The sequence below is a fragment of the Hemitrygon akajei genome, unplaced genomic scaffold (assembly GCF_048418815.1).
Source record: "Hemitrygon akajei unplaced genomic scaffold, sHemAka1.3 Scf000084, whole genome shotgun sequence".
NCBI lineage: Eukaryota > Metazoa > Chordata > Chondrichthyes > Myliobatiformes > Dasyatidae > Hemitrygon > Hemitrygon akajei.
The window spans coordinates 1,803,486-1,824,671 of NW_027331970.1; the positions used below are offsets into that span (position 1 = coordinate 1,803,486).

The 21,186-nt window shown below is 45.4% G+C and overlaps 1 protein-coding gene and 1 long non-coding RNA gene across 2 annotated transcripts in view; both read left to right on the forward strand.

Moving 5' to 3' along the window:
* The window catches only part of LOC140722686 (uncharacterized), a 68,236-nt gene extending 65,123 nt beyond the window's left edge, over nt 1-3,113 (forward strand). The window contains exons 8-10 of the mRNA XM_073037388.1: nt 1,360-1,481; nt 2,193-2,341; nt 2,978-3,113. Coding sequence (XP_072893489.1) covers nt 1,360-1,481; nt 2,193-2,341; nt 2,978-3,113 — 407 coding nt within the window. The remainder of the gene's footprint in view (nt 1-1,359; nt 1,482-2,192; nt 2,342-2,977) is intronic.
* Nucleotides 3,114-3,374: 261 nt separating this feature from the next.
* LOC140722685 (uncharacterized) lies at nt 3,375-8,919 on the forward strand. Its single transcript, XR_012097715.1, has 3 exons — nt 3,375-3,469; nt 4,549-4,581; nt 8,060-8,919. It is a non-coding gene; the product is annotated as an uncharacterized lncRNA (long non-coding RNA).
* The last annotated feature ends 12,267 nt before the right edge of the window (nt 8,920-21,186 follow it).

The following is a 21,186-nucleotide window of genomic DNA, read 5'->3' on the forward strand; positions in this document are numbered from 1 at the left end:
ATGTGGTTAACTCGATTAGTAAAATTCAGGGACCACACCAAGATCGGGAATGCAGTAGACAGTGAGGAATACTGTCATGGCCTGCAGCAGGATTTGGGCGAGCTGGAAATTGTGCTTAAAACGGCAGATGGAACTTAATCCAGTCAAGTGCGAGGTTTTTCACTTCGGTCGGACCAACCATGGTAGATCTTAAACAGTGAAAGACAGGGCACTGAGGAGTGCGGCAGAGCAAAGGGATCTGGGAGTACAAGTCCATAATTGATTGAGAGTAGCATCACAGGTTGATCGGGTCGTAATGCAAGATTTTTGTACATTGGTCTTAATAAATAATAGAATTGAGTAAAGGAAATGGGAAGTTAAGTTGTCTGAAGTGAGATTTAAACAAGATTGAAAGAGGGCAGAAGAAATTTTAAGGGGCATTCGTGGTCTTGAGGACCTTAGCTATGAGAGACTATTGTATTGGCTCGGACTTTAGTTCCTGGAATACAGAATATTTAGAGGAAATGTCATAGAAGTTTAAAAATTATGATGGGTATAGATAGGTTGAACCATTCAGGCGTTTTCCACTGAGGCTAGGTGTGAATACAAGCAGAGGTTAAGGGTGAAAGGTGAAAAGTTTGAGAGGATCCGTCTTCACTCAAAGGTTATGGCAATGTTTAAAGACCTGGCAGCAGAAGTGGTGCATGCGAGCTTGTCTTCAAAGTTTAAGTAAAGTTCGGACACTTACATAGATGGGAGGGGTATGAAGGGATAGTGTCCCGGTGCTGGTCGATGGAAGCAGGCAGTTTAACTCGTTCAACACGGAGCAGATAGGCCGAATGGCCTGTTTCTGTTCTGTTCTCTTCAATGATCCGCTGACTCCACGACTTGGAATGAACTGGATGAGGCAGTGTAGGTTGGGATATTAAGCTCACAGATGACAAGAAGCTTTGCTGACTTGGAGATAATGTAGAGAATTGCTGTCAGCTGCAGCAGACAGTGACAGGATGTGGCAGTGGGCTGAGAAATGGCAAGTGTTGTTAAAGGCCGACAAGTGTGAAGTTAGATTGTAGAAGGAAATCTGGGATCCGCACCATAGATCCATCTAACCTGCAGCAGAAATTGACAGGGTTATTGAGAAGGCGTGTGGTGTGTTGCCCGGGGTGGTGTCAGAGGCAGGCACAATAGATCACTTAGGAAACTCCTTGATAAGCATATGGAGGTCTGTGTGGGAGTGAAGATTCTGATTGATCTTAAAATAGGTTACAATGACGTCATAACATCGCGGAAAGTAGGGTTCTATTTTGGAACTAATGCTTAAGTACATTAGTGTTTCCAAAGAACTGTATGAAGTATTATAACATTCTACAAAACCCTTAGAGATGTGGATCCCATACACTGGACAAGTTCTCGTTTCATTGACCGGTTTTCGAGTGCTTGCAATCTACATTTTGCTTCCCGAAGAGCTCAGAGACAATCCCCCAACAGCAACCGACACACGAGTGAGTACCAGCTGAAAGCTGTCAATACGTTCTATTATGTCTGACCCCCCACCCCTCCCCAATCTCTAGAGAGGCAGCTGTTCAGGAAGGAGCCCTGTGGAATAGTCTGATGGTTACTTCTTTATCAGCTGCTGAAATCAGACACAAGTACTTGACCAGGAGGATGAACTTGAGTTGGTTCAGGCGTTTGAGATTAAGACCCAGAGATCTGTCAGCACCGAATAATGTCAATGTTTTCCAGGAGGGTGTTGGAATTCGGCACCTCAAGATGCTTTTGCTGTCCAATATGAAGGAAGAGTTTGGGGTTACTTAAATGCACACGGTGCAAAAGGACGAACATAGCATGATTATCTTAACGGGAAATCATGCCTGACAAATATGCAGGTATTCTTTGAGGAAGCGACAGGCCGGTCTGAAAAAAGGCGAGGAAGTGTGATCAATCAGTGTATCTGAATCTGAACCTGAGGTAGATGCAGTGAGCCATGGTGGGTGTGTCTCTAACGGGTTGTTTCTGTTCCGGGATGCTGAAGGGAGAAGAGGTGTAGGGGCTGCAGGGGAAAGTATCGCGGGTCCGGAAGCTGGGCGGCGAGTGGAACTGCAAAGTGATCTCAGATGTGACTTGACACTTGATTGAATGGAACAGGGCCGAGAGAGGGGGGCTGGTGAACTGGAATTTCCCTGTTCCCATTTTACGGTGTTTGCATCTTTCAGTTGTTTATCACTCCTTTCCCGATGATGGATGTGATTGCCAGGATGATCCTTTTGTATGCCATGACCGACGCAAGTGATTTCAACCGCACGCTCACTGAGCAGAATGTCCCTGTCAACAATTCCAACTTCTTCGTGTATTCCTGCTTTGGGTAGGTCACACAGCGAGGCGTTTAGTTGGGTCTTTTGTGCGATCATTGGCCAACGGGCTGAGGATTATCTCTCACAAGTGTTTTACAGAAGAAAGATTACCAGGCAGTCTAATTAACACTTTCCTAGAATGTGCTGTAACCATGTTTCGGGAGCCAACATATCATATGCACAGCTTCCTCATCAGAACCCACAGTTTCCCAATATCCAATGACAGCAGCATGCCTCCACACAGGACAACCCCACTCTCGTGGTGTGAGGAACACTTACTCCGAGGGTGAATCCATCACTCTCACCACGTCACCAATAGCAAATATCTTAACCCCATGCAGATACAGCACTGGAAAGTGAAACACGAGATTTCACCCAGGTTAACCAACAACCACTCTTCCCTCTCCCAATCCCTGTCCCGGGCAAAAGATCTGAATTTCATTGCTGGTGCTCCGAGACAACGGAGAGCATAAAGCAGAGCCACCATGTAGTGTCCTGTTTTAAATGCCCAGACACAGTTAGTCAGCATCTTTGCCCCACCCTCCTGCAAAGTCACTTCATGCACTGTCAGAATCAGACCATTATCACTGTCCCATCTAAAGACAACACCTCGCATGAAGGCACCATGAATCCCCGTGTTGTGCGAGGCGGCATCGTGTCCGTCCTGCTGAGCGAGCAGTGAACCACGTCTCCGGGTTCACCTCGCTGCACACGACTGAGGCTTCTTCAGATTCTGACGCCAAAAAAACAATTAGCGGCCAAAGGCTCGGAATTGGCGACTAAAAGCATGAGGAAGATTGTCTCTGTGAGCGAGGCGATAAATAAATCAGAGGCAATGTATCATTAGGGTCCTCACGCTGACAGAGGGGTGGAAACTCTCCCGTGGTGAACCCCATTCCTCACGCTGCTCTTTCAAAGGGAAGGGACCGTTTGAACGACTGTCCTCGACTCTAAAAGTGAATGGCTGAATGCTGTTCGATCACGGAGCCCTGCAACAAATTCTTAAGCTTTTCAAATTTTCCGGACAGATTTCTCAGTCAACATCTCCCCTGTACAAAACACTGCTGGCCTGAGACTGTTTTATCACAAGACACTCCAAAGTTTCACCCTCAATAATGACTCAAAAATCTTATCAGCAGGTAACGGTACACGGACGATTTATAATTAGCTTTCGATAAGATCATGAGATGTGGGAGAAGTATTGAATCATTCGGCCCATCGAGACTCTACACCATGTTATCTTGCCTCATTTGTTATCCGGCTCGGCTCATTTCTCCTGTTTTAATCTCTGTACTTTGTTACCTTTACGAATCAAAAGCCGATCAAACTCCACCTTAAATAAAATCATAAACATGGCCTCCACATCCATGGCAATGAATTCTTCAAATTCAGCATCTTCTGATCCTCATGTGCTGTGCTGTACTACAGCATGTTCTATTAAGGTGGGGGGTTATATGGGAGGCAGAGATTAAGAGTCGACAACAACATTGCGGCCGAAGGGCCTGCACTGTTCTGTACTATTCTATCTTCTATGTTCTAGCGAAAGGAATTCTTCATCCTCTCTTAGGCTACGCACTCTGCTCCAATCCGCAACCCCCATAGGAAATGTCCTCTCTTCATCTGCTGTATCCAGGCCGTTCAATGGTCCATGGTTTTCCAGCTCATTGTTCAAAACTACATCTATCGTTGAGCTGAGAGTCTCTCGCTAATTTTATACCTTCATCTTATCCTTGAAACAGTCTGTAGCTTTAGGTAAAAGAGTGTAAATGGATGTGGAATGTTCTGTGTGTGAGCGGGGCGGTAAATGAACCAGAGGTGCTGCAGTATCGGTTGATTGTCCGTGCCTACGGAATGGTGGGAACGCTCTGGCGCCGTCAGAGAGAAGACTCGCTTATCACACTGCTCCTCTGAGGGGTGAAACGGTGTGAAAGGCTACACTGTGTGTCCCAGGAGAGAAGCTCGGTCAGTGTTCCAGAGAACTCTCCGGTTCAGGCATCAATAGAGGGAAGGAATTTGGTGGGATTGTTGAACTTGATGTTGACTCCTCAGGGGTCAGTGTGCCCAGAGGGAAGGTGGGCTGGTATCCCGGCGCTGCCACTGAGCATCTTTGGAAGGGTTCAGGCGTCGGGTGGCAGTGATAAGGGAAGAGTTGGTCACAGTTAACTGGTTGATGTGCGGTCTCTAATTCTTTGTTTGTTTTTTCCACAACCACGATTAGGGATTCAAGGGTGCTCCAAAGTTTGTCGCAAGGGTAAGTGCAGGGGACTGTTGTGACTGTGATCGGGTCAGTTAATGAATCAGAGACGCTGCAGTATCAGGTGGGTGCTCATGCTGACGGTCGGTCAGGAACAGAAAATATGGAACACTAGACCTCTATGTTCGTCCTTTATCCTTGATTGTTGCCGACTCAAGACCTTTATTCCTGAGAACCGTCTTTTTTTTTCTATTATCCATGTGTCTAAGTGTTTCTTAAATGTACCTGATAGATATGTCTCTTACCGGACTCCTGACACAGCGTTCCACACACCCACCATTATGTGTAAATACATACGCCAGGCAGCCCCTATACCTCCGTCTAAATACTTTAAAATTATATCTCCTGATAGTTATTTCCACACTGGGAAAAATGTCTTTGGCCATCCACATGACCTATGCCGTTTATCTTGTACAACCCTATGCATTCGCCTTTCACCCACTTCGCTTTAAAAGGAAAAGCCATAGCTCGCTAAACCTATCCTCATATGAATATCCCTCTAGTCTAGGCAGCATACTGGTAAATCTCAGTTTTTCAGCTTCAAAAGCTGTTACATACTTCCTGTAATGAGGCGACCAGAATTGAGCACAATATCCCAAGTTTAAATGAGCGGCAACATTACTCGCGGCTTTGAACTCAACCCCTCGATGACTGAGGCCAACATCTCATACAGTTTCATAACACCCTGTTCAACTTGCGAGTCAACTTTGATGAGTCTATGAGCGTGAAATTAAAGATGACTCTGTTCTTGTACACTGATAATGAACCTGTCATGAACCCTGCATTTTGCATTCCAATTCGACTTTGCAAAGTGTATCCCTTCACACTTTTCCACATTGAGCTCAGAGTTTGCCAATTCTCAGCCCAACTTCGCATTCCTCATTGCCCTGTTGTAACCTACATCACAATCCACACTATCCCGAAATGTCATCTGGAAATGGACCCGCCTAATCACCCGCTTCCCGAACAGATTTCTGCGAAACTCCACTGGTCACAGACCTCCAAGCGAAATACCCTCCACCTGTTACCACACTCTGTTTTCTGTGGGTAAGCTAGTTCTATCTACAGTAGCCACGTTTGTCTGCCGCCCATAGCTGAGAACGTTTTCCTAAAATCATCATCAGTGTGCTTTGTCTAATAATGAAGAATTTGATTCCGTTCCTGAGACATGTCCTGCCCCTCTCACACCCATGATCAGACTATCGTTCTTCAACTGTCAAGAAATACTGTCGAAATATATCCTCCAACAGTTTGACAGCACGTAAGGTGGGCCTACTGATCTGGAATTCCCAGCGTTTTCCCTGTTTCTTTCCTTGGTCAAAGGAATAACAGCTGGCAACGTCCAATCCTCTGATACTATTGCAATAGCCAGCTGACACAGAAAGGTCATTACCGAAGGCACAGCAGTATCTTCCGTCACTTCCTGTAGAAAACTGGGATACATCCCCTCCGGCAACAGGAATTTATGTACCCTAATGTTCTCGAAAATTTCAGCTCATCCTTTTTCTAAACATCGATATATTCAAGTATATCAGCCTCTTCTACATCATGCTCACATTTGAAAAATTCCCTCTCAATTGTGAACACTGTAAGAAAATATACATTAAGTACCTTCACTATCTGGGCCGACCTCAGGCGCATATTTCCTCTGTTATTCCTGATCGGTCCTACGTAGTCATCCGTCTGATCTTCACATAGGTGTAAATGGCCTTTGGGTTTCTAAGCTCCTGCCTGGCTAACTTGTAGTTCATTTGAAACCTCTCTGATCCCTGCTTCCTACATCTTAAGTCTGCTTCTTCCTCTCTCTGGACTATCTCTTATCAACCATGACTCCTTTACTCTACCATCGCCGACCCTGTCTCAATGGGACAAACCTATCCAGAAGAAAATGCTAGCTCTTCCTTAAAAAAAAAAATCCACAGTTCAGTTGTGCATTACCCTGTGTATATCTCTTCCCAATTTACTTTTCCATCTTCCTGACTAATAGCATCGTAATTCGCTCTCCCACCAATCAACTGATTTATAAAACCGTCTCTTCCTATCCTCATTCAATGCCAGGGTAAAGAATAGGAGTTGTGGTCACTGTCTGTGATAGGAGGTCTGGCAGTATCGCATCGGGAAATATGGCAGGTGACCTGGTTCATTGGTCTAATATGGCGTTTCCTTCAGATGTACTGCCACTAATGAGTCGAAACCACTTATGTGTTCCTCGAACAGATTCTGCCAATCTAAACCTTTTTCTCTAAGGAGGTTCCAGTCAATATAAGGGAAGTTAATGCCGCAATAATAAACGTCTTTATGCTTACATGTTTCCAAAATCAATCTCCTGAATTATTCCTCGGTCGTTATTTGGCTATTTAACTGGTCCGTCTGCTTCATACCTCCAATAGCATATCTACTCTTCCGGATTCTGCCTCCATTCACATTGACTCACTGAATGATCCGATCACGACTCCTCCATTTGTGCTGCTGTGAGACTATCTGACTCTTGCACTTTCCCCCCAGTCCCGTTTGTAACACAGAAGCTCTGGAACATCCAGAACCGATCCCTGCCCTTGTAACAGCAAAGCCTCAGTTATGGCCATAACTCCGTAGTTCCATGTACTGAGCTGCTCTCGAAATACAGCTCCCTTGTTCCCACACTTCTCGCATTAAAATAGGCGCAGTACAATCCAACCTACTGTCTGTAGGTTCACCGCCTCCCCTTCCTCACAATGTCCCAATACGCCACTGTTTTTTTCCTCTGACATATCCCATTCCCCTCCCGAATTATATTTCCGTTCCCCGCCACGTCTATAAAACCTGTCTGCAAAATTTCCCTCCAGTTCATGAGGCGAAGTAGTTACCGAAGCGGGTTTTGGGATACAGGATCCACCTCTATTAGGAAAGGTTGGAGTGATTAGGCATAGCCAGGGTGTCTTTGTAGAAGGAAAATCACGTTCCATAAATTTGATCAGGTGTTTTGAACAGATAAACAAGAGGTCTGACACGGTCCCAAATTGTAAGATAGCTGAAAGGTGACATACAATGGATCCCTCTGGATAAATGTAGGTGGATCGGTGGGATTGGAAACACAGACAGAGAGATGGTGAAGATGTCTGACCCGTTGCCCTGCAGCGGTAAAATCATTGGCACCCAGAGTTGGGATGTCACCTTACAACTGTTTATCATGTTGTTTAGACTCCACCTGCAGGATTGTGTACACCTGTGGTCACTACAATATTGAAGGGATCTGATTTTGGTTGTGAGGGCGGAAACAAAGAATCCCATGGGCGTAGGAAGTCATACTACAGACACGGGAGTTTCTAGCTTAGAAAATTCTAGCAATAAGTCACCCGTTGCTTCTGTGACGCCGCTGTTTTTTTTTTCTTTGGAGGGGGACCGGTTTAATGATGAAGAGAACAATACTTTCAGTAAAGGGACTGCTCTTCCACACTCAGGAACATTCCCCTCAACTCTCTGTTATATCTTTCAGTCAGGAGATATGGTTCGTTTCCACCGGCGGATTCGACTGCCCGGCCCCGTGAGACCAACGAGGACGCTTTGGATCCTCCGCTTGCTTCCTGTTAAACGCCGCTTTCTACATGCTCTCCACTGTTAATTCACTCCCAACACCGCCACTCAGTAATCTCAGCAGTGGCCTGTTCACCCGTGGGGTAATGCCAGACATCGAATACCCGTGACCAACCCGTGTGGGATCATCACCTACTCTCACAGGGGCCGCAGAGTGGCTGTATTCGGAGCCCAGTTCTGGGACGTTGGCAACTGTGGTCCTTCGGCTGACACAGGACTATCTGACCTTTGTAATGCGATGTGGTCCAGAAATGATATTACCTTGTCGGCCTGGTTCGATTTGTCACGATTACCAGACAGATTGGACGTTTCCTAAGATCTCTTTCATTCCCGGCGTAACAGTACGATAGAGAACACGTCCAAGACCGCGAGGAATCCCAGACTGACGTTTGAGGTTCGAGTGGATGTCTGTGTCTCTTATGCGAGTGCACGCCGGAATGTCAAGAGACATGGGCCACTTTTGTCGGACCGCGCGGGTTTTCGGCACCAGAGCTGTGTAAATACTGGGCAGAACAGCCGGCGGATGATCCACTTCCTGTGTTGATGTAACTGTAAACACTCTCGTGTACTCTGATGGTAGCAGGGGTTCTAATATTTCTTTTTCCACAGCATGTGGCAGCTCCTTCTCGGAGCTCACTACTGACCACACTGCCTTTCTGACATCTGTCCCGCGGTGGTATCACAATTTCCCAAATTAACTGCATGAATCAATAAAGCCAACGCTGTTTGCATTAACTTGGTCTGCATCTCTTGTCAAACGCTCGCTGCTGTCAAATCCGACTGTTCATTGGGAAGGTACATTCAGCCCCACCGGGAATAACCAGCTCCTAGGGCAGTGAAAACAGCATGCTGACACACCCACACTAACAGCTCACCCCTCTTCCCTTCCAACACTGAGCCACTCTGTGGAAAACTGTCAGCTGATCGTGACGCCGCCTGGGGTGCGGGGAGGGTCGTGTGGAACCGGAGCGGTACACCGTCAGGGAAAATGCGAGCAGTCACATTACTAACGTGGGCCTACAGCCCAAATGGTCTCTCCCAACATATTGGTATCACATGCCGTGAGGTTAGATAGGTCTGAGTTGACGGCTCGGATAGTCAGAGCGCAGGAGGATAACCTGTCCGTGGGGTAATGCCAGACTTACCAGCCATACGCACAACATTCCCCCTCTTAACCACCTCCATCCTTTCGCACGGCTGTCAATCTACTCGGGGCGAAGCACCAAGCCCATAACGGTATCTTGCAGAGAGACAGTGACATCTGGAATGGGAGGTGTGAGAATGAGAGAACAGTGATATTAAGAATCAGCATGTGGAGAGGGGGCATTCGATGAGATGCCAGGGAGGGGCGTGGTGTGTATACCGGTGGAGGTGATGTTGCTGTCGGAGGGGGTGATAAATGTTTAGAGAGAAAGGATTGGGGTGGACGAGGGGCTCGGAGACGTAATCAGTAACAGATCTGAGAAGGGAGCTGTGGCTGGGCGTGACTGTGGAAGTGATGGGGGGGGGGGGCGGGGGATGTGGATGAGTTCGGAGAGTCTTATGACCGAGGGTCCCGGGAGGGAGCGCCGTGTGTTTGACGGTGGGGATGTCAGAATCAGGTTTAATATCACTGGCACATATTTTTGTCTGCATGACATTTGTTGTCTTATGCAACTAAGACAGAAAATACAAAGTTATAAAAGAATAAATTACATTGAGAAATATATATTAATATTAATTACGTATTTTTCAATATATACGTAGTTCATAAAGGGAGGGAAATTATGTGGGTGTACGTACGGACTCATTTTATATTCAGAAATTTGATGGCGTAGGGTAAGAAACTGTATTTGAAATGTTGAATGTGGGTGTTCAGGCACCGTTACCTCCCCCTGACGGTAGCAATGAGAAGAGTGCGTGTCCTGGGTGATGGGCATACCTAGTGATCGATGCCCTATCTCTGATCGTCGCCTGTCGAAGATGCCTTTGGAGCTGGAGAGGACAATGCCCGACATCAATTTCGCTGAGACTGCAACTTTCTGTAGCCTTTCCGATCCTGCGCAGTGGCCCCCTGAGGAATGGGTGGAGCGTCGGAGGGTTGATCACTGAGAGTTCAGGGAGGAGTAGCAGTTCTGGGAGATTGACTGTCCACCCATCTCGTTAACACAGTGAGGGACGCGGAGCACACAGGCTGCCTGCGAACTGCAATGGACCGACCCTGTGGTTGTTCCGCTACTCACAGCAGAGCAAAGCACAGGAGGCCGAACGGCCCCTAAAATTAGCGCTGGCAATCTGCATGACCATGGTTAATCCTCCCATGTCTCAGCTCCTCTCCATGCCGGACCCCATCGCCCACAGCTCCTCCATCATTTAAGTATGCACCCGTCTCCACATTAACTCGTGGATGCAGCTGCATGAGAGAACAAGTGACCCCGTGCCGCGCTCAAGCCTGAAACTTGTTCCGCTCTAAACCAATGTGAAGTGCCACCCTCGCTATCCATGCCCCTTGTCCAATTTCTGCTGCGTTCTGCAATCATCACTCAACTCCCTCCCCGGCAAATACCTTGCGCCAAATCCCTCCCGTTTCCATCCTCTGCTGACACTCTGCGATCAGACGCGTCCTGTCGGGTTATCTCCCAACTGACCCTTCCGGTCTAGCTCTGTTTTAGACAATAAGACCGTAACATATACGAAAAAAGCTCTAAGCCAGTTGGATCATCGAGTCTGCTCCGATCTCTCTCAGCCCAATCTTGTCTTCTCGTAACCCTTCATGCCCCGATTAATCAAGTATCTATCAATTTCTGCCTTTTGTATATCAAATAACCCGGCCTCCACAGATGTCTCCCTAAAAATAAAGATCCCGATAATCCATCTCTCCCTCCTACACCAGTTCCTCAGCCACACATGCACCTGTCAGATCATCCCATCCTTACCTTCACTGGCGAGTGCACAGGCAGTGGTCTAGATATAACTACCTTGAATGTCCTGTTTGTCTGCTTTCTGTCTAGCTCCATAAAATCTCTCTTCAGTGTCTGCTTATTTACCCGTGTATGTTATCGGTGGTCAGATGTATCTCGGCTTCTGGTTGCTCACACTCCCCCGTGAGAATGCCGTGGAGCGATCAGAGACTTCCCTGACCCTGACGCCTCGGAGAAACATACCGTCCAGGTGCCACTGTCGAGTCGACAGAATCTAGACTCTATTCCTATGACTATTTCATCTTCCATCACCACCGCAGTCCTCTTCATCTCTCTGCTCTTCCATGCTACCAGAGTGCCAGACACCAGATCACTGCGACCACCTGCTCCCCACCCTGGAGCAGATGTGTATATCAGGAACGCTGGAGATATCCCGGAATTCCCACATCTAACGCACAGAACAACTCCGGAGAGATGCTGCTGACATTAAGTTGCTGCACAAACACTTTTATTTCCGGGGTAACGAAGACCAAGTTCAAGCAACAGTTCAACAGTGTAAAGAAATGTCCGTTTCTGTCAATTATTCCATTAATAGATAAACATAATATCTAAGTTCTTCCCGGAGGCAGTCGCAGTGTTTTCCATCTTGACATTATAGAATTGGCGCTCATCAGAGAACATGGCAGCAGGTAGAATAAAACTAGTTTAGAATCCGGGAGTGACAGAGCACGGCAACAGAAACTTCGGCGAACGCAGCTCCCGAACTTCACTTCCTACCGATTACTAAACTCTTCCTCCCTTTTATTTTTCTTTTTTCATTATATCTCCGGTATCGTCAGAACCACAGCACGTTCGGTAATGAATCCCATACCCCAGTGTAAATTTCCATCGGTCAAGTGACCGACAAAGCCGTAGCTTCCTGTGACATGGAGGAAAAGGAAATGCTAGTGGAAATACTGCCGTCTCGAGGCGAACTGGCTGAGCACTCCTGAGAACAGATCGGGCCTGGTTCCTGCTCGGACTGAGTGGGCAGCACGGCAAAGAGATTTAGCTGATTGCACTCTACATCGGCACGCCCTTCAACACGCTATGAGCAGACAACATCCACGTGCACAGAGGTCCTAACTTCAACGTTCGGGTTTACTTGTCTCCAGTGAGTTGGTATCAACTTTCTAATGTGTTTACCTGAACAGGTAATGACTCAACTAGCTCCTATTACCATCTATTACCACCTGCTCTCACCATGCAGAGGTCAGACCGCCAATCTACAACAGCAACCACTTTGACAGCGGGATCGATTGTAACTTTGACACTGATGTTGGCAGATTGGAGAGGAAGTGCATTCACACCGGGTAAGGTTCGATTTGAAGTGAGTATTCCTGATGTTGAGGCAGTGATACCCCGTCGGCAATTAGTGATGAAGATATCCTCAGCAGGCAGAGAAACAGTGCGCTGAGTCCAAGAATAGGTGGAGGGTTGGAGACAGGAGAATGTACCGTCGGTACTGGGTGGGGAATTCTCGCCGAAAAGGTGTGCTCGGAGACAGAGCTGAATGTGAAATAAACTTACCGTCCCAGCAGCAGCTCCACCCGAACATCTGAGAAGCTCCAGTGAATTGTTTATGAAAGTGTTTGCAGAAGTACCTCACAGACTAGACGTATAATATTATGTGATGCGTATAACAATGACGTGGCATTACATTTTCCACTGAGGTGGTATACTTCGATTAATCCCCACGCGGAACTGGGACAACCATGCTGCAGAGAGTGAGAGACAGAATGGAACCAAAATCACCAATTTAGTAAAACGACCGTGACAGGACTCGAACCTGCAATCTTCTGATGACTTCGATTCAAGCACCGAAGTGAGACGCCTTATCCATTAGGCCACACGGCCACATTCTGTGGGAAATTCCAAGATAAGATCATGGGGAACATGCTGACTGCTGCCAGGAGTTTCCACGTGTAGAATGGTTTCCTGACCGAACTAAAAGTACTGGTATGCAGTGTTGTTATCCCAGGTGAACATTCGATCATTGTTCTTAATATCTCTCCATTCATTCCTGCTTTACGCTGTACATTTAAATTCAATATTCTCTTTCTGTCACACAGAAAGGAATTGTAAAATGCCCACACCACTGTCTTTTACGGTCGCGTTATATTCTGTGATGGAATAATTGAATAAGGCCCACCACATTTAATACATTATTGATAGAGTGAACTCGATTTTTTTTTTAGATATTTCAGTCGTTGGTTTGTTAATCTAGAACCGAACAGCCATGTGTTTGTGTCGTGTAAGCATTGGGGTGTTCGGATTGGCGACTGCGCACAGCCGGAGGTGCCCTTCAGCGTGTCTGTAATACAGTAACTATCGAGTTATTGCATTTGCTCAATACACGGAAAGTCGTCATTCTAGAGCCAGGTGGCAAATTCTCTTAATATCTGTTCACTTGAAAATGAGCAATATGACAACAAAGCTATTGAAATTTTATTTAATTCAAAATAGATTTATCTCATTGTACAACAGAAAACAGTCACGGGTCCTCCGAGTGGCGGAGCACTGAATGGAGCCTTTTGCCACAGCATGTCCATAGCGCCGAAGGTGCCTGCATTAGCTATTTCAATGTTTCCTGTGGTTGGCACAAATCTCTCTACACTTTCCCTATCCACGTCCATGAATTCTAGTAATCACAGAGAGCAAAGGAAATCGACATAGAATCTGAAAACAAATGTGTGAATCTCCAATCAAAAAAGCAAGAAGTGGCCGAGACGTTCAGACGATGCACAGCTAATCCATTGTGCACTGCACGCCTGGGTTCGAATCCCAACTTCGTCGCGCCTTGTTTGTCTGGGAGACCATCTTTGAAGCAATCACTTCCGAGCCTCCGCCTTTTGTCCCAGGGACGCCAGACAGGTTGGTATGTGAGTCATGAAAAACAATATTCACCATTAGTTCGTCACCGAACTTGGCCACAATGCCACAAGGCATAGAAACAGAATTATAGTATTCGGCTCATCGATGTTTCTCCACCATGCCATCATGATTGATACATTATCCCTCTCAAACCCAATTCTCCTGGCGTTTTCTCGTCACCTTTGACAACCTTACTAATCAAGAACCTGTCACCCTCCGCTTTAAATAAACCCAATAAGATGGACTCCACAACGAGCCATGACAATGAATTCCACAGATCCTTTATTTCCGCTGCAGAATGTCCTCCTCATCCCTGTTCTAAAGGGACGTTCTTATCTGTGTCTGTGCCCTTAGCACTGAAACTGAACGGATTGTCATATAAAGAGCGTCTATTTTCACTGGGTCTCTATTCACCGGACCTCAGAAGAGTGAGAGGTGACCTCATTGAAATATATCGAAGGCATGGGAATGGGGAGGCCTGGAGGAGTTAGATCAGCCCATGATTTAATGGAGGAGTAGCCTGGATGGAGTGAATGGCCTGCATCTGCTCCTATATCTTATGGTCTGATATCAGCATTTATTTTAAGAATATGAAAACACGGATGTAAGGATGTAATGTTGAAAATATATGAACACTGGCGAGGTCCAGCTTCGAGTTCTGTGAGTAGGATTGGGACCTTTATCTTAGTGCTGAGACTGAACAGAGGGTCATATGAAGAGTGTGTTGTCACTGGGTGTCTGTTCACCGGACCTCAGAAGGCTGAGGGGTGACCTCGGTGAAATCGTTGAAAGCTATCGAGTGGTGAAAGTCCTTGTTAGAATGGGCGTGGCGAGGATGTTTTCTATGTTGGGAGAGTCTGAGAACAGACGACACAGCCTCGGTAAAATGGGGCGTCATTTTAGAACGGAGATGAGGAGGAATTTATTTAGACAGAGAGAGAGAATCTGTGAAATTCTTTGCTACCGGCTGCTGTGGAAGAAAAGTCTTTAATGCATATTTATGACAGAGGTTGATAGATTCTCGATTGGTCAGAGCATGAAGGGAGACGGAGAAAAGACAGGAGATTGGCACCGGGAGGGAAATTGCTTCAGCCATGCTGAAATGGCGGTGCGGACTCGACATGAGACCCGCAAATGGCCTAATTCGATTTCTACATCTTATGCTATTAGGGTCGTATGGTCCAAAATGCTAGAAGAACTCAACAGGTCAGACAGCATCTATGGAAATTAATAAACGTTCAACGTTTCTGTCCGAGACATCACAAATTAATTACCGCCTCGTCGAGCACTTCAGATCTGTCAATAAAAGGAAGCATTTTTCAGTGGTCAATCATTTCAATTCCCATCCGCCATTTACGTCCCGGCATGTCTGTTCATGTCTTCTTGTTCTGTCATGATGTGTCCACTCTCAGAGTGGAAGAGCAACACATCACATTCCGTTTGTGTAGCCTCCAATCCTATGGCGTGAATATGAATTTCTCCAACTGATTGTATTTCTCCCTCTCCTCCCCCTCTCCGCCATTTCCCTATTCTGACATCTTACCCTTTTCCTCACTCATTATCACTTCCCCCTGATTCCCTCCTACTTCCGGGTTTTGCCATGAGGCACTCTCCCCTCTTGTATCAGATTCCTCCTTTTCCAGAACTTTGCCTTCTGCACTTTTCACTAGCCGGGCACTGGATTTCGTACATTTTTCCCAACCACCTGTTTCACCTATCAGCTTCGAGCTCGTCCTCTCTCCCCCGTAACAACGTCCTTATTCTGGAATCTTCCCTCTTACTTTCCGGTGCTGCTGAAGAGTCGCGGCCCGAAAAGTCAACTGTTTATTGACTTCTGACTTGTTGAATTCCACCAGCATTTTGTATTTCCTCGTCCCTCACCTGGTAAACCGGGCTCCCATCTCGTTTCGCACCAGTATGAAGCAAAGCAGATCAATCACCACGCATGATCCTCGAATTTGCACCACTGCATTACATTTTTACCAACAGTGGCAATTGTTTTGCAGATGCACAAAAGTTGCAGCGTTGTGGATAGTGAAGCATTCTCTTCTCTCCAGTCCTCCATCTCCACCGCCTCTGCTCACACGAACGATGGAGATTTTCCTTGTTTTTTTTAAAAAGTGGTTTCCCTTCCTCTACAACGAACGATGCCCTTACCGCATCTCATCATGTCACGCATGTCTGCTCTTACCCCACCCACTTGCCCCTACTAGGAATAGGGTTCCTCTTGTCCTCCCCTACCACCCACCAACCTCAGCGTCCAGCACATAATTATCTGTAACTTCAGACACCTCCAACGGGATCACGGCCCAAGGCAGATCTTTCCCTTAACCCTCCCCTACATGTTCTGCTTTCCCCAGAGATCGCTCCCTACCGGACTCCATTATTCATTTGTCCCTCCCTATTGATCTCCCTCCTAGCACTTACTCTTGCAAGCTGATCATGTGCTACACCAGCCCTTGCACTTCCCCCGTCACTACCATTCAGGGCCCTAAACAGCCCCAATGCGATGCTATTGCGTATGATCAGCCATGATCACAGTGAATGGCGGTGCTGGCTAGAAGGGCCGAATGGCTTACTCCTGCATCTACTGTCTATTGTCTATTGTCTGTTGTTATGCCTAGGTATTTCTAAGGTAAGGACATGTTCGGCACAGCTTTGTGGGCCGAAGGGGCTGTATTGTGCTGTAGGTTTTCTATATTTCTATGAGATCGAAAACTTAGGCAGTGTTGATGCCTTTGTGATTCAAATGCTATGAAATGCTGCTTGCATCACCCCCTCAAACATTGTGCTCCAGACTGTAAACACGCTTGGTGTGGAAGAGGAAGTTCTTCCTCAGATCCTCTTTAAACCACACACTCCTCTGCTCCATGTGCATCAGATCCATGTCTACCTGAGCTAGCTCCATTTGCCTGCATTTTGTCCATATCCCACTGAACCGGTCCTATCCACGAACCTGTTAAAGTGCCTTTTTAACCAGGATATGTACCTACTCTACCATTTTCTTTGTTAGTTTTTACCACATAAACATCAACTCTGTGTGAAAAATGTTGTCCCTCGTGTTTCCTTAACATTTTTCTCCACACCTTAATTCTCTGCCCTGCACTCTCTGTTCTGCTGAAGGTCCTCCCCAGTCTTCAGTGTTCTTTCCCTACCACATGCTTGGTATTGTTTCAGTGAAACCTCCAGTCCTCCTTCACAAACAGGAATATCTGAATTTGCCATACTTGTCCTTCACCCTTAGCGGAATATGGTGAACCTGAACTCTCACTACATCGCCCTGAAATGACTCTTATTTCCCAAATGTGAAGTTACCTGCAGGTAACATCTCCACGTACACATCTACCAGATTCTTTGTATGATAATGAAATGTGCCTTCATTTCCAGGCTATTCTTAACTTTCTGCCCCTTTGCAGATTAATGGCCTACTTCTACAAATAGTTGATAGAACTGTGCACAATTCTTTGTGGTCTCAACAATGACTTAAACATTTTCAACATGCGTTCACTGACACTTCAGCCACTCCCTGCCCTGTATGAATATGACTACCAAGGCACAGGTACAGAAAGCCGTCCGGGGCGCATTTCCAGAATTCCAATTCTCACCCTTTTAAACAAGGGTGATTCAGTTAATTTTGTTGTAATGCCCAACTGCTATAACCCAGTTCCCATGTCATCTCTGTGTGATTTACAAAGAGATATATTTCTCCATTTCCCACTAACTAATGTGATACTTAAAGTATAATTCCAGCAACATGAGTGCTATTTTATTTATTTCTAAGCTCTACTTGCCTGGCTTCATGTGAGGAAATTTGTGAGACATCCTACGTCGGTGATGCTCTGCTTGATTAATAATGCAATGATCCTCCCTCCCATCATTTCATCCCTTACAGTCACAGGAAAACCATCTTTACCAGCTTTCTCTAATTACCTGGATTATACCTTCTAGCGCCGGGAAATGGTTTCTATTCATGTATTCGCACTTTCCAAGTCATAATTCTAAGCGTCTGCAGGACTCAGCTCACCTGCCTTTTTTTGCAGTATCCACATTCATCAAGGTCTCACTCACTGGTGAGTACCGAAGCAAAGTATCATAAAGGACTTTCACCGCCTCCTTGAACTCCAGACACATGTTTCCTCTTTTGTCTCTTATCTCTCCCATTCTCTGTCTCGTCATCCTCCTGTTTTTCACTTACATTAACACGGATCTCCCATGCCTTCACATGTCCCCTTTTAATTCGTCTAAGTTCATTGTTAAATCCCTCCTGGCTACATTCTGACTTCCAATAGCCCTGCCTAATCCTTTCTATAAAACCTTAAGTATATTTATTTCTTCTTCTTGAAGAGGTGTTCCATATCTCTTATCAACCAGGGTTACTTTACCGGGCGTTCCGAATCCCGCCGCAAAGAAATAAGCCAATGCTGAACCCCAATCTAGTGCTCCATTAACAGTCTCCATATTTCTTTTGTGCATTTGAAGGAATGTACCAATTATGTACAGTCCATATTGTCTGCTGCTATCCCAGTGTATGGTATGTCGAATAGCTGTGCTCTATCGTTCTGAAATGCTGACACGCGGAGAGATCAGTTACCTGAGCTTTACAATTTCTAGCATTAGCACAGGATGTAATGTTCTTTCGTCCACCTGCCCGCTCCTTGTGCCAGGTCTCCTTCCTGTACACAACTGAGAAATTCTGTCATATCTAAACATTTTAATCAGAGGAATTATCGATGAATATCATTGAAGTTTAAGTTGCCAGTGACAAAAGCCGTTTCCTGTAAGAACCTGTGCAGAATCTATGCCCCGATCTGTCACTGTCTCTGTGTGTTCTTTTCGTTTTGGTGATGTGAGCTCTGTACAGAATACTCTCAAATGAGTGTTTCTTCCCTTCTTATTTCTGAGTTCTACTTATAGTCTAGTAACATACAATCTTTCCTCCCTTTCCGCAGCTGTGATGCTCTTTATGTGTTTAAAAGGATTCCCTTTGCTCTCTTTTCTCTGACTATAAGCATTTTGAAACATCTGAGCCACGAAAAGTCCGGAAGTCATTCCTCCCCTTGTGATTGAATTAACTTTATTTTTTACATCTTTCACATCTATGAGGAATAAAATTCTTTAGGTTATGTATCTGTCTAAATGTGCAATTTGAAATCCTAGTAATTTACAAACGTTTGTATAATAAGTTATAAGAAACAGAACAGTCAATGTAACATAGAACACACTCAAGTCAGCGTGAGTTAATCAGTTTGATGGCCTGGTGGAAGAAGATGTCCCGGAGCCTGCTGGTCCTGGCTTTTAAGCTGCGGTAACGTTTCTTGGATAATTATGAAATCTCTGAGATCGTTTGGAGTTTAATCATTTCAGGATCACCAGGCATATGATTGTTTGAATTTACGGCATATTTGCCAAGGTTACCGATTTTTTAAACTGTTTTATTCTAAAACTCCGCTGAATTGCAGTTGGAGTGGGCGTTATCTACACAGATGGCCATTTAACGTAAACACATACTTCATTCCATCCTTTAGTTCTTGTCTGAATTTCCTCTGGGTCAGTGTATAGACACTCGTATTGGTGCACACACTGAGAGTTTGCAACATGTACCCATATTGCTGTAGAATATATACCGGGGAATTCAAATATTTACCCAGGTAATAGTAATTTTCCACTTGCCGTTTCACGGAATGAGCTGTATTGGGCATCCAAAATAAAAAGAAATTAACTGAAATTGCAAGCAATATAATCATCGATTTTCTGCGGTAATCAACCTCGGTATCCTTCTGTTTATCGCTGCTCTTCCGGAGTCCTCTGCGGACTCTATTTGCCGCAATGATATGTCTTACCGTTAACCGATTGAAGATAAGAATTAAGCCGATTGGTAGCAACGGTGTTAAAATGCCATCTAGTATTTCGAATCATTTCCACCCGGGTAAAATAGCGTATTGATGTGTGAGGGCGCAACACCACGGCACATTGTCGATGATGACATAAGGTTCAACAGTAAAATAAAACGGAACACTTTTCCCGCAACTCAGTATAACCACCGTCACCATGACAACCGTTGCTGCTCTCTCAGTGCAGTATCGATCCCGCAGCTTTCGACAACATATTGCGATATAACGATCAAAAGTAAAACTGACCATAAACCAAACAGAAGAGTCCCTCGTCATAACAAATAATACATCTGTCACTGCGCATACAGGAGTGATTAGCAGGAATATGGAATAAATATAGATATTGTTTGTCTGTTCCACTAAAGCGAAAAATATAACCACCATCAGATCCGCTGTTGCCATTCCAACCAGGTAACGGGTGATGCATTTGGAGAGTCCGCATTTTCCCCGAGATAGGATCATAATCGCCGTTAAATTAACTACAAGCAATTTGGAGAGAATCAAATAAAATCAACACAGAATTATCGTTAGCTGCAAATGTCTGAATTCCCACCTTTTTTTCCCCAATTCTACGCAGGATATGATATATTTTTAAGTGAAAAGCATAAACTCAATTTGCGTGGACTCTGTCCGTGCACTCCGGCTGGACAATAACGGACAGAATTAGCACTGGGTTGCCGACTTTCCTACAGATTAGAGCCGGGCACCTGATTTCCTGGACTCACGTACAGGGGAAGATCGATCACTCCATAAACAACACTATTTCCATTATTTGAGGTGAAATAGCTGAAAGGTTTATTTGTAGTGAAATCATGAGATTTAATCTATAAGTGTCAATTTAACGTTTTATACAAGAACAGACCTGAGTATCGATATTCGACTGGCCGGTTAGTTGAAGAAGCTTCTGATCTGGAAATGTGACCACTGTCGGTTCAGAAAGCCGAACAAGGTGAAACTATGTAATTATACCAATATCGTCACCGACATAATTGACAAAAACAAACGAAAAGACATCACTAAGAAACAATATGGAAGCTGAATAACAAAACTATCAGATGCTTGAAACCTGAATTCCAGAAACACATTTCAGTCGAAGTTAGCTTCTGTGCTCAGTAAAGGTCCAAAAAGTGCAAATGAACGAAAGCAAGATAGCGACAGCACCATACACAGAGTGACCAGCTCCAGTATCTTCCCAGGGATACCGATCGCTACAATTGTCGGATAGAAAACGCTGGCGAAGTAGAAAATCGTTGGATATCCCATATTCCGTCAGAGGCAGCGTTCAGTCTAAATGCTTATGTGGTACAGAGATATATACAGTTCAG